The 14772-nt window shown below is 35.5% G+C and overlaps 1 protein-coding gene and 1 pseudogene across 4 annotated transcripts in view; both read left to right on the top strand.

The window, feature by feature from the left end:
• The window catches only part of CHM (CHM Rab escort protein), a 260784-nt gene that overhangs the window by 106064 nt on the left and 139948 nt on the right, over window positions 1-14772 (top strand). For all 4 annotated transcript variants that reach the window (XM_059680347.1, XM_059680349.1, XM_059680348.1 and 1 more), the window contains one exon: window positions 5626-5998. In XM_059680347.1, the coding sequence (XP_059536330.1) occupies window positions 5626-5998 (373 nt within the window). The remainder of the gene's footprint in view (window positions 1-5625; window positions 5999-14772) is intronic.
• Window positions 12936-14345, top strand: LOC132224046 (V-type proton ATPase subunit D-like; annotated as a pseudogene).

The following is a 14772-nucleotide window of genomic DNA, read 5'->3' as shown; positions in this document are numbered from 1 at the left end:
TTAAAGCTTTCGTTATCCTGAAGACTGCTTAAAATAAGTGGGGTGATTTCTAGCTTGGGCCAGAAATACTTTTGCTATACATTGATTGTTTTTACTTAAAACAAATATTGTAACTATGCTATGATTTACAGAAGAGAAATGTAAAAGGACTAGAACTTATTGGATATTATGTTTGTGGCAGCTGCTATAACCTGATGCTTTACATATTTTAGTTTATTAAATTTTATTTAATCTGTGCCATGGCAATGCACATGAGTTGTAGCTATATTTTACTTACAATAATCTGAAAGTTAGGGGAGGCAGAAGTAGAGAACCAGGACTTTATTCCACGTCTATCTAACTCTAAAACTTATGCTGTTTCCATTGTATCATGTTATATTTCATGCAGCAGATAAATACATGTGTGCACACCAAGGGAGCCTTGTCACTAAGTGAATTAACTATTTCCTTTAAAGACTAGCACCTAAAATGGATTTACTTTTTTAAGTTACTAGAATACTGTTTAGTATTGTAAAGTAGTCATATGTATGATGAGGAATTAAAGTGCCTAACTCCCAGTGTTAGGAAGATAAGGGATGAATCCAGTGTTCTTTAGTTGTTGTGACTGTATATGCCACAGAAAGTTTTTGTTTTTTATATGAGAGAGCAAAAAGCATCTATTATTTCTACTTTTAAACATTTAACAGGCTATGAAAAGGCATATTGCATAAATTCGCACAAGCCCAAACAATTCTCGAGTAAAAAATTGTTGCCTGTTAATTTCATTATGTCATGTAGTTTATCTTTCTAAAATATTGACAAGAATTTGTGCCTTTTCTGCTCCGTTGTTTGCATAATATTGAAAACTGTTTTTCCTTTTTTGGCATGATAATGACCACTTGCACCTCAGATGTGCAGATTAACCAACTCTTGTGAATCGATACCAAAATAAACATATTATTCTAATAGTAATCTAAAAGTCTATAATTTTTACAATTCAGTCAAAGATATTGTTTAATACTGTGTGCAGATGAGTTTGTTTAGGCTGTAAATGACACAGTGCCCAACTAAAAGTGGTTTAAACAAGTAGATGGATAGTAGGTAGGGGAGTCTGCACATGAGCAGGTGAGTATGTCGGTAGTTTGGTCATTGGAGAGTTTGTTAATTGTGCATCTTAATCTCTTTAGAATTCTGGGGTGCCTGCTCTGCACTTATTCAGTTTTCTCTTCAGAGTTATAGAATGGTTGCCATGATTCCAAAAAGGGTTTTACGCAACAAAAATCTTTAAAAATGAAAAGACATGGGAGAGTTTTTCTTAACATGTGTGTGCTTTTTTTGCTATTATTATACTAGAGAGTTTTTAATAAGAAGCCCCACCAGACTCTCCCTTGTCTTTGTGGCTAAAACTAGATAACTGGCTCACTCCAAAAGCAATTACTAACAAAGGTTAGTAAAATTACTATGCTTGTTTTTGATCAATCATGATCTATCCTGTATTGAAACGAAATTCCAGCTCTGTGGCAGGGAGGTAGAGGGTAATTAATGCTTGTTGACTAGGCAACCAACAGTACCTGCTATATTCCACCCTATGAAATTTTGTTCTTGAAGAAGTTGACAGGAGATTGATATGCTATTTCAGCTATATTCTACAGTATGCGTTAACATTTTAAGTGGTAATAAATAGTGAAATATGTCTACCAATATATTACGTTGCAACAATTCAAAATTGATTACAGTGTTGTTGTTGTTTTAATATTACTACTTTCTGGGATAAAAACTTTTGGATAGTGCGATTTTTGTAACTCTTATGAGTAACCATAAACATTTATTTGCAGGAATAAACAGCTGGTTTAGCAGTATAACATAAATGTGTAAACCAGAAATGAATGGCCTTACCATAAAATGCATACATCAGAGTAAAAGAATACAATCTCTTCAACAAGCTGTACTGGGGAGAAAAGGTGTAAATGACTGAAAAATAAATAGTGAACACCTGTGCTGGATAAATTAACCAGCTGGCTGGTAATTTTTCATTTGACTCATCTAAAAGGGTGACTGTTACAAGGCAATAGAAGACACATACACTTTGAAGTGTTCTTTTGTTCCTACCATTAATTGATAAGCAATACTACATAATGTCAGAATTTGTACTCCCCCAAATTTTCAGGGTTATATATAATTTTTGGCAATTAGTAAAAAATGCATTATACAAAGCAGTATTCAGCAGTTGTAATTTAGTAAAATCATCTCAAAAATATTGTTATACTGTATTGTAAGTGGCCTTTGAAATTCAAATTAGCAGTATAAAAAACATTAAATTTCATTGGCGAAATCTGTTTTATTAAAAAGCTTTATAAGAATTAATGATGTAGATTTTTTCCTTTATATGTTAAAATTGTAGTAGCATTAGAACTCAAATATTCCTTTGAGAACATATAATCCAGTGACATTGATTTTCAACTGGCAAATATGTCTTTATACTTTTCAAATATTTTAAATTAATAAAATTGAGTTGAGTTATTTTATTCTGAAGTTTGCTTCAAAAGGTTAAATTATCTTTTATAAGAGTTATTTTTATTACCATAAATGAAGAACAGAATTTTGCTTACTTAGGAATTGAGTGAAGTTTAAGTTTTTTGAATTTTCTTGTGTTTTTATAACTTCTAGTTAGGTATTAAATTCAGTTTTGGCAGAATTTCAAAAATATTGTGATTTTTTTTAATGGAAAGTAAGGACACTACTGTGTTTTTAATGCATATGTTTTACATAGTGCTAGAGATTTCACCAAATTATAATGTTGAGAACAGTAAAACTTAATAGCTTATGAATGACAAATTTACAAAGAATAATTTCTTTCCTTACACTTACACCTTTATTTAAGTATTTTTGACTTATATGTTCCAGATTGTCCAGCATTGGTTAGTACATCTCATTCACTCTGCAAAGTCCCCTTTCTCAGAATGCAGTGCAGAGCCACTGACTAGATCAGTTGCTGTGCTCGATTTTCACAGTGTCATCATCATGGTCTGTAATGAGAGAAGTTTACATATTCTGTCTTATCTGTAAATTGTAATTAAATTATCCTGTCATTTCTCAGTTTAACCTTTAGGCATGGAACTTTCGCCGAAAGTTATTACTTTAAATTCTTCATGGAACACACATTGGTTTATTGGTTTTCAAAATAATGAAAGTGAATACAGAGCATCAACAATTTTGTAGAAAATATACAAATAGAATTTCCTATTATCGCCCTTCATTTTGACTGTCACTAATGTCAATGGTGCTGTTGTGTGGTTATGTTGGTAAAAGAGCTTTCAACATATGCTCTCAGAAAACCTAGGTACATATGTTTTGAGTTGCTTGTTAACTGTGGGAAGTTTAAAAATATATTTGATTAATATCATCTTAGAATAATCTTTTAGAGTTTATAAAATATTTTTCATATATGTAGCTCATTTGTCTTACAACAGCCGCATGAAAAATAAGGCAGATGGAATGATCTGCATTTTATAGATGGGGAACCTGAGAGATTTTGAGTTGTGTAATATTTGCAAAATAATGCATCTAGGACTAGAGCTTTCCTGATAATAGTTTCCTAGATCTGAAAAGTATCGTGACATTAATTATATCAATTCCTTTTTTTTCATTATATTTAATTAAAATTACTAGATTATAACAGTAAAAATATCATGGAATTTTATTTCCTGACATTTAAAATAAGTTATTTTATTCTTTCATTTTACCCTTTTTATTATATTGTTTATTGTGTTAAAAAGGAACTGATAAATGAATGCAATGTAAACTTCATGGGTGTATTATGGGGACATGGAGTAATAATAGAATGATGAGTGTAGTTGAGTTAGGATCAACAACTTCAAAGTGAAATTTAAATGTTTTCTTAGAGTGGATAGATTGTTGAAATACCTCATTGTTTGGGGATGGGGGAATTATGACATTATGGGGAGTGAAAAGAATAACTCAGAATAAACAAATTATATGGACCAATACATGGAGATTAGAGTTGATAAATTAAGAATTAGAGCTGTCATGTTGGAAAGTAGGAGAGATGAGACCAGAAGATAGTAGATAAAGAAGGTGATTTGGTTTAGAGAAAGGAACAGGAAGATTTTATGTGGTAGGGTTTCGAAGTTTGAAAACATTTTTCCATTAGTATTTTATTTTTTTATTAAGTTTGTTGTGGTGACATTGGTTAATAAGATTATATAAATTTCAAGTGTACATTTCTGTAATACATGATCTGTTTATTGCATTGTGTGCCTATCATCCACAGTCAAATCATCTTCTGTCACCATGTAATTGACTCCCTTTACCCAACTCTACCCCCACCCCCTTTCCTCTGGTAACCACCATACTGTTGTCTATGTCTGTGAGTTTCAGGTTTATATCCCACAAGTGAGTGAAATTATATGGTTGTTAGTTTTTTCTGACTGTCTTATTTCACTTAGCACAGTATTCTCAAGGTCCATCCATGTTGTTGCAAATGGCAATATTTCATCTTTTCTTATGGCTGAGTAGCATTCCATTGTATATATGTATCATATCTTCTTTATACAGTCCTCTATTGAAGGGCACTTCGATTGTTTCCTGTCTTAGTCACTGAATAATGCTGCAATGAACATAGGGGTGTGTATATTTACAAGTAAATGTTTTCCAATTTTTTTCATAGATACCCAGAAGGGGAGTTACTGGGTCATATGGTAACTCTATTTTTTATTTTGTGGGAAAACTCCATACTGTTTTCCATAGTGGCTGTGCCAGTTTACATTCCCACTTCCTGTGAATAAGGGCTCCTTTTTTTTTTTTCCCACAACATCTCCAACACTTCTTATTACTTGTTGATAATAGCCATTTTAACGTGTGATTTGCTATTAGTTCTTGAACACTATTGTGATTTGCTTCAAAAATACAGTTCACCTGTCTGCTTTAAAAGAGAAAAAAACTCATGTACAAGGACAACAGTGTGGTGATTGCCCAAAGGAGGCACATGGAGGAAGGTATCAGGAGGATAAATGGTGATGGACGGGGACTTGACTTGGGTGGTAAATACACAATACAGTGTACAGATGATGCATTATATTGTATACCTGAAACCTGTATAATTGTGTTATCCAGTGTCACCCCAATAAATTTAATAAAAAAGAAATTTTTAAAAAGGCAAAACCTCAAAAATGTACTGTGACACAGTCTGCTAAACCCTGAAATATTTGTGATTTTCAAATGTTTTTTTTAAATATATTGTTATTGACTTCAGAGAGGAAGGGAGAGGGAAAGAGAGGTAGAAACATCAATGATGAGAGACTATCATTGATCAGCTGCCTCCTCTCCACCCCTATTGGGGATTGAGCCAGCAACCCGGGCATGTGCCCTGACCAGGAATTGAACTGTGACCTCCTGGTTCATAGGTCGATGCTCAACCACTGAGTCACAAATCTTAATTATGTTTCACATTGTATTGAAACCTGAGCAGGTGAATGTTTAATGTGTAGGTCACAGAAGGCAAAACATACAGTGAACTTGATAAGATTCAATGGGGTAAAGAAGTAAAAATTGTCATTACAAGTTAAAATATAAAAATGCAACCAAGTACAATATTTGGTATTGATTGTTATTATAATTTCTCATTAGTCAGGATATGCATGAAGGTGTCGAAGAGGCTGGTGCACTGCAGAAAAATCACTCTCCAATGACATCTGCGAACTCCACAGAAGCTGCAAATTCTGCCTGCCTGCCTACAGAAGATGAGTCATTAAGCACTGTGAGTGGTGAAGTGTTCACAGAACAAACTCCAGGGAGTGCCCTAGAAGTAAATGATGTTGAAGTGACCAGGGTGAAAGAAAACGGTCGTGATAAAACTTGTATGCTGTCAACTTCAAAAGAGGGAACAAGTGAAAATGTGCCTATAGAAGAAGACATTGCAAAACAACCAAAGAAAAATAGGATTACTTACTCACAAATTGTTAAAGAAGGCAGGAAATTTAATATTGATTTGGTATCAAAGGTAAGTACCAATTTTGCCCATCTTGTCATAGAACAATACTAATTTTCAGTTGATTGAAAATAGTATTTTGGCCCATGAACACAATTTTTGTGGTTTTTTTGTTTGTTTGTTTGTTTTTCTGTGAAGTATAGAACATTTGTTTTCTAAAGATGTAATAGTCAGAGGATTTTTAATTCCATTAAATATCTTTACATATAGGTTAAAATCATTTAAAATGCTCAGTATTATATTGCAAGAATACTTTTGTACTAGAGCACAAGTCTACCCTAATGTTCTCTTACTGCATGGATTTGAATTATATCGAGAGAAAAAGTCCAATGATCATAATTCAGATTCATGTTATTTATAGTCAGTCTATTAAGTGAACTTTTTTTAGCCCATATATATAGTAATTGTTTTAACATCTATGTGGTAATGAACATTCTTAAAAAACCAATGCATTTTTGAAAATCATTTGTTCAGATGTGAGGGCTTCAGAGGATAATTTAATAGAAGTGGGGTCAGGGAGGCTGGAAAGAATGCTATTGTCTTTGGTTGTTTCCATCCTTAACTCTAACGTTATGTCAGTGTCTTAGTCTTAGGAGGGTACAGGGTTGCATTGTGTTTATAGAAAGCAAGGCTAATTCTGTGCAAAAGAATATAAAACCAATAAGATAAAGGATAATGGCCTTAAAGAGTTAAGATATAGGGCTGAATGAAAATTTAAAGACCAAGTGAAAATTAAAGAGATCAAGTCCCATAAGTTGAGGGCAACCAATAAGAAATCGAGAAGATGTAGATAATACATAGATCTTGTAACATAGAAAACTAAACCTGAAACCTATATGATCATATTAACCAATGTCACCCCAATAAATTTAACAAAAAGAGGAAAAAAAAAATAAAAGAAGTGGAAATAGAAGTAGGGGAGGGTAGTGAATAATATCAATCTACCCGCAAAACTAGACTTTTCAATTTAATGTGCTTTCATCAAGTTCAAAGTTATAGAGTAATGAGAGGGACGAATTGCACACTCCTCACATTTTACTGATACAATCTCATATCCTCATACTGCTGCTCTCTCTGAACTTGATGCTTTAAAATATGAGTATCTTTTTACTATCCATTGTTTCTTTCTATCACATAGCTCTCTGTGTCAGATTCTGTCCTGGTCTGAATTAGCTACTACCTTGCTTCTACTTCATAATTCTGCACTATCTATTTTATTCTCCATGTTATTTATGCTATTGATTTGGGGGTGGAAGTTTGATCATAGCTCACTAATAGACCTCCTGTTCTCATGAGCAGCAACTAGCTTTAAAAAACTAAAAAAACAAAACAAAAAACAACTGGATGTCAAGTAATGAATATGTTTTGTTCTGAAATTTTTCATTTTGAATTAGTTACTTGGAATTTGGAATGCCTTACTTAAGTAAACAATGAAATAAATAATGGTTAAGAATCGAGGCTAGTTCATAAAAGTCTCTATAACCCTTAGGGTAACTGAAATACAGTACAAATCTTGCAAAGGAAAATGGTACAAGACATTGCTTTTTCATTTTTGGAATTAGGAAACTGTTTACTTCTATAAGAAAGTGAAGGATGGTTATAATGGAGAGAGTGATAGTTTATTAGATGCCGAGACATTTCAGGAGACTCTGAAGATTTCTGGGTATTTTTATGAGTTTGAATGGTTCATAATAATGGTTCTCTTTGGAAAAATTAAAAACAAAAATATTGAGAGGGCTCAAGGCAATTGTAGTTTGTTCTGCATAGTTGTCCTGGGTTCATACATTTAAATAGCCAATAATAATTTACTGTATTCATTCTACAAAAAAAAGGACTAGCTAAAGAATGTATAACCATAGCAATACAAGAGACATTATCATTTTTAATGTTAGTCATTTAGAGAACATTTACTGAGTACCCACTGGTTGGGAAGCATTGTATTCCATGATATTGGGGGCATTCAGTTACTTATTGGAAATTTTACCTATTCTAAAGTTGCAGTTATTACATCTAAGATTGGAATGATTGACAAATACTTTCAGAAGCCCTACTTTTTACTAAGTTCAGTTTGATATCTCCAAACTACTTGACATTTGTACATACATTCTATCTCATGTAGTGCTTTACAGTTTACAAAACACATCCATGTATGCAGCCTATTAAAAAGTGATCTTATAGCTCAGGGTAGTTTAGTTAAATAAAATACTCCATAGTATTATACTGCTTAGACTAATAAACAAGATAAACAAAGGTGAAGTTCTTACAATTAAAACTCATTTATAAGAATGTCTGTACCCTATGGAAGCAGCAGTCCATGGGAAGCAAAAATCATTAATTGTTAAATCTAGTGTCCATTATTTTAATCATATTGAAATATACATTAGCCTCTCACCACTGTGACATTGCTGTGGTAGAGCATTAGAGAGTGGTGAAAAAAAGGCTTAAATTTAAATAAGGTAACATTCATTATATCTAAGCTTCAGACAAAAGTTTAGAATAGTTTTATTTTAAATGTATTTTAATTCTTTAGTGATATCTTTATCTTTTTTTAAAATTAAATTTATTGGGGTGACATTGGTCAACATGAACATAGACGTTTCAGGTGTGGTTTTCTATGTTACAAGATCTGTATATTATACCATGTTCTCACACCCAAAGTCAAATCTTCTTCTGTCACCATATATTAGGACTCCTACCCGTCTTTCCCCCCATCCCCTTCCCTCTGGCAACCACCATACTGCTTGTGTTCATGAGTTTAAGTTTTAGATCCCACATATGAGTGAAGTCATATGATTCTTAGCTTTTTATGACTGACTAGGGGCCCAGTGCATGAATTTGTGCAGCTTGTAAGGAACTGTGGGCCGCAAGGCTGCAGTGGGCACAGGGGCGGATCTTGACCCCTCCCACTGTGACCCCTGTCCCCTGTCTGCCGGTAGCCCTGCTCCCGCTGCCGCCGCTCCCACACACTGATGCCGCTGCCCCCGCTTGCATCCACTGACGGTGTGGAGCGATTGGGGCTGGCGCCAGCAGTGGGTGCAAGCGGGGCCAGTGCCATCAGCGGGTGTGAACGGCAGCTGCTGCCCTGATCGCCTCTCAGGAGCAGGGGAGGTGGAGAAACCCTGAGGAGCAGATCAGGGCCAGCACCAGGCAATGGCAGTGGGTGCGAGAGGCGTCTCCCACACTGGCAGCAGGTGCAGGTAGGGCCAGCGCCAGCAGCAGGTGCGAGTGCCAGGCAGGACCGTGGTGCGTGGGAGCAAAGAATTTTCAGTAACCACCAGAGGGTCACTCCAATGACAGCTACCAGCACCCCACCTTGGTCTGGTGCACTGCTCACCTGCTCCACCATCCTGTCATGGCCGACACCTGCTATGTTCTGTGCGAGCCCCCTGGTGGTCAGCACACGTCGTAGTGACCGGTTCGGTTGTTCTGCTGTTCGGTCTATTTGCATATTAGCCTTTTATTATATAGGATTTACTTCAGTTAGCATAATGTTCTCAAGGTGCATAATGTTCTCAAGGGGCAGGTTGTTGCAAATGGTGCTATTTCATCCTTTCTTATGGCTGAGTAGTATTGCATTATGTATATGTACCACATCTTTTTTATCCACTCCTGTTGCAGGACACTTTGGTTGTTTCCATGTCTTGGCCGTAGTGAATAATGCTGCAATGAACATAGGGGTACATATGTCTTTGTAAATACATGATTTCGAGTTTTTTGTGTATATACCCAGGAGAGGAATTGCTGGGTCCTATGGTAACTCTATTGTCAATTTTTTGAGGAATCGCCAGATTGCTTTTCATAGTGGTTGTACCAGTCTACATTCCCACCAGCAGTGAATGATGGTTCCCTTTTTTCCACAATCTGTCCAACACTTGTTATTGCTTGTTTTGTTGATAATGGCCACCCTAACAGGTGTGAGATGGTATCTCATTGTAGTTTTGATTTGCATTTCCCTGCTAGCCAGTGAGGTTGAACATCTTTTCATATATCTATTGACTGCTTGTATGGTATGTCTAGTTGGGAGAGGTGTATTTTCAGGTCCTCTGCCCACTTTTTGATTGGGTTGTTTGCTTGGTGTTGATTTTTATGAGTTCTTTATATATTTTGCAGACTAAACCTTTGTTGGAGCCACTGTTTGCAAGTATCATCTCCCACCTGGTTGGCTGTCTGTTTTGTTGTCAGTTTCTTTTGCTGTGCAGAAGCTTTTTAGTTTGATATCGTCCCATTCATTTACTTTTGCCTTTATTTCCCTTGCCTTTGGGGTCAAGTTCATAAAATGTTGTCTACAACCAAGGTCCATAGTTTGGTACCTATATTTTTCTTCTATGTAACTTACTGTTTTGGGTCTTACATTTAGGTCTTTGATTCATTTTGAATTACTGTTTGTACAGTTTCATTCTTTTGCATATGGATTTCCAGTTTTCCCAGAACCATTTATCGAAGACACTATATTTACTATATTGTGTGTTTTTTGCTCCTTTGTCAAAAATTATCTGCTCATATACATGTGGTTTTATAGCTAGGCTCTCTATGCTGTTCCATTGATCTGTGTGTCTATTTCTCAGCCAATACCTTGCTGTTTTGATTATCATAGCTCTATAGTATAAGTTGAAATCAGGTAGTGTGATACCTCCAGCTTCGTTCTTTTTTCGCAGGATTGCTTTGGCTATTCAGGTTCTATTGTGGCTCCATACAAAACTGATGATTTCTTGTTCTGATTCTTTAAAAAATGACATAGGGATTTTAATGAAGATTGCATTAAGTCTGTATATTGCTTTAGGTACTATGGACATTGTAACTATGTTGATTCTTCCAATCCATGAACATGGAATATTTTTCCATTTTGTTGTGCTTTTTTAATCTCTTTTAATAATGCTTTGTAATTTTCAGTATATAGGTCTTTCATGTTCTTTGTTATGTTTATTTCTAGTTATTTTATTCTTTTGGTTGCAATTGCAAAATGAATTGTTCTTTTCATTTCTTTTTCTGAAGTTTTGTTGTTAGTATACAGGAAGGTGGTGGATTTTTTGCACATTAGTTTTCTATCCTGCAACTTGACTGTATTTGTTTATTGTTCCTAATAGTTTTTTTGGTGGAGTGTTTAGGGTTTTCTGTATACAGAAGCATGTCTTCCACAAAAAGTTACAGTTTGATTTCTTTCTTCCCTATTTGGGTGCCTCTTATTTCTTTCTCTTGCCTTATTGCTCTGATTAGGATTTAAACCACTATGCTTAATAAGAGTGGTGAGAGTGGACATCCTTGTCTTGTTCTAGATTGTAGAGAAAAAGCTTTCAGTTTTTCATCCTTGAGTGTGATATTAGCTGAGGGTTTATCATAGATGGCCTTTATTATGTTGAGGTACTTTTCCTTCTATTCCTATGTTATTGAGTGTTTGAATCATAAATGGATGTTGTATCTTACCAAATGCTTTTTCTGCATCTATTAATAGGATCATACGATTTTTCTTTTGTTAAAATGGTTTATTATGTTGAATGATTTGCTTATGTTGAACCATCCTTGTGCCCCTGGAATGAACCCTACTTGATTGTGATCTATTATTTTTTGGATGTACTGTGGTATTCGATTTGCTAGTATTTTGTTTAGGATTTTTACATCTGTATTCATCAGATATATTTGTCTCTAATTTTCTTTCTTTGTGTTATCTTTCCCAGGTTTTGGTATCAGGGTTATATTGGCCTCATAGAATGTGTTAGGAAATAATTGCCTTTTCTTCAATTTTTTGGAACAGTTTAAGAAGGATAAGTTTTAAATCTTTTTTGAATGTTTGGTAGAATTCACTGGTGAAGCCATCTGTTCCTGGACTTTTCTTTTTTGGGAGATTTTTGGTGCGTGTTTCAATTTCCTCACGACTGATCAGTCTATGTAGATTTTCCAGTTATTCATGTTTTAGACTAGGAAGGTTATATAATCCTAGGAACTTATCCATTTATTCTAGGTTATTTGATTTGGTGGCATAGTCTTTTATAATGTTCTACTATGATCCTTTTTATTTCTGTGATGTCTGTGATGACTTCTCTATCATTTCTGATTTTGTTTATATAGGTCTTTTCCATTTTTTCCTTAGTGAATCTAGCCAGGGGTTTGTCAATTTTAACTTTTTCAAAGAACCAGCTCTTTGTTTTATTAATTTTTTTGTATAGTCTTTTTGTTCTCTATTTCATTCAATTCTGCTTTTATTTTTATTATTTCCTTTCTTCTGCTGACTTTGGATTCTCTAGTTCTTTAAGATGTGATGTTAGGTTGTTTACTTGGGATTTCTCTTATTCCTTGAGGTAGGCCTCTAATGATATAAACTTCCCTCTTATTACTGTTTTCACTGCATCATAGAAGTTTTGATCTGTTGTATTGTCATTCTCATTTGTCTCTCCATATCTTATTATCTCATCTTTTATTTCTTCTTTGACCCAGTCATTTTTTAGTAATATGTTGTTTAATTTCCATGTATTTGTGGGTTTCTTTACTTCCTTTCTGCAGTTGATTTCTAATTTCAAGCAATCATAGTTGGAGACTATGCTTGATATCACGTCAATGTTCTTGAATTTGTTGATGCTAATTTTGTGACCCCACATATGGTCTATCCTTGAGAATGTTCCAGGTGCACTGGGAAAAAATGTATAATCTGATATTGTGAGATAAATAGTTCTCTACATGTCAATTATGTCCATTCGGTGCAATGTTTACTTTAAGGCCGATATTTCTTATTGATTTTCTGTTTGGTTGGTCTGTCTAGAGCTTGGCCTGTCTAGAGCTATCAATGGAGTATTAAGGTCCCCAACTATGATTGTGTTTTCATCTGTTTCTCACTTTGATTCTGTGAGTAGTTGTTTTATATATTTTGGTGCTCTCTAGCTGGGTGCATAAATATTAAGTGTTATGTTGGGAAGAATGAGAATCCCAGAGGCCTCCTAGCAACGCGAGGGGGTCAAGTGACACAACCAGCTGACTCCGATAGAAGAAGACGCTGTGACTGGGTCTGTGGCAACCATGACTGCCCTGCCAGGAACTGAAACTGAACAGTCATCGTCAGAATGTCGGGCAAAGACCAAATTGAAATCTTTCCCTTGCGAATGGCACAGACCATCACGAAGGCTCAATTAAAAGGAGCACAGACAGGTCGAAACCTCCTGAAGAAAAAAATCTGATGCCCTAACTCTTCGATTTCAACAGATCCTAAAGAAAATCATAGAGACTAAAATGTTGACAGCTGAAGTGATGAGAGAAGCTGCCTTTTCACTTGCTGAGGCCAAGTTCACAGCAGGGGACTTCAGCACCACAGTTATCAAAAATGTGAATAAAGCCCAAGTGAAAATTCGAGCAAAGAAAGATAATGTAGCAGGTGTTACCTTGCCAGTATTTGAACATTACCATGAAGGAACTGACAGTTATGAACTGACTGGTTTAGCCAGAGGTGGGGAACAACTGGCTAAATTAAAGAGGAACTATGCCAAAGCACTGGGACTACTGGTGGAACTTGCCTCACTGCAGACTTCCTTTGTTACTTTGGATGAAGCTATTAAGATAACCAACAGGCGGGTAAATGCCATTGAGCATGTCATCATTCCCAGGATTGAATGTACCCTTGCTTATATCATCGCAGAGCTGGATGAGAGAGAGCAAGAAGAGTTCTGTATGTTAAAGAAAATACAGGAGAAGAAAAAGATTCTCAAAGAAAAAAACTAAGAAGGAGGGACTTGGAGAAACAGAGGGTAGCTGGAGAGGTGACCGGAGCCTGCCAATCTTCTGGCTGAAGAGAAGGATGAGGGTCTTCTGTATGAATAATCTTGCCTGCTCTGGTTCTTTCAGAAGTTCTGACATGACACCATTTTAGTTCAGTGTGTAGGTTTGGTTCGTGTGGCTGTTTATTTTTTGGTCTAATTTCACTGGTTGTAAAACTTCCCTGGATGTCCATTTATGGGATTACTTTTGCAGAGTCCTAATTTACCAACCATTGATCACAGATGAGATTTAGAGAACCTGCCTAGGAACTTGTAGAATTTATTCTGCAGAAGTGTCACCCTACCCCAATTATAAATGGTTACAAGTGATCGGCTTACCAAGCATATTAGGAAATTCCCCTTAGGAACCAGCAGTGGTCTCAGGCCAATACAAGAAGGCCAGCTACTGTACAAGCATCCTCCATTCCTACCCACTCACACCCCCTGGCACTGTTATCAGGGGGAGCTGCAGCCATCCTGTGTTTCTGTGGTACTTCTCCAGCTTTAGGAAAGCCTTCCCTTAATTTACCTTGCATGACAGGTCTCTGTTTGTTCTCTCTGTCATGGAACAGTTTTGCCAATTTGCATGAGACTGTGGTATAAACAGTAAAATGATTTTTAAAAAAACTGTTATGTTGATGTAGTATTCTTTTTATCATTATAAAGTATCCATCTTTGTCTCTTCTTATTTTGAAATCTATTTTGTCAGATACAAGTATGGCTGCACTTGCTTTTCTGCGGATGTTATTTGTTTGGAGAATCATTGTCCACCCTTTTACTTTGAATCTTCCTTTGTCTTTGCAGCTCAGATATGTCTTTTGTAGGCAACATATGGTTGGGTTTTGTTTTTTTGAGCCACTCTGCTACTCTCTGCCTCTTTATTGGGGCATTCAGACCATTTACATTTAGGGTAATTATTGATGTATGAGGATTTCCTATAGCCATTTTATTTATTTATTTTTTCTGGTAGCTCTCTGTCTCCATTGGTCCTTTTCCTTTGTGATCTGTTTGTTGTTTTTGTTTGATGGTATTGCATACTTCTTTCCGCTG

This window comes from Myotis daubentonii, chromosome X (assembly GCF_963259705.1).
Source record: "Myotis daubentonii chromosome X, mMyoDau2.1, whole genome shotgun sequence".
Taxonomy (NCBI): Eukaryota; Metazoa; Chordata; class Mammalia; order Chiroptera; family Vespertilionidae; genus Myotis; species Myotis daubentonii.
This window is presented reverse-complemented; position numbering and strand designations above follow the sequence as displayed.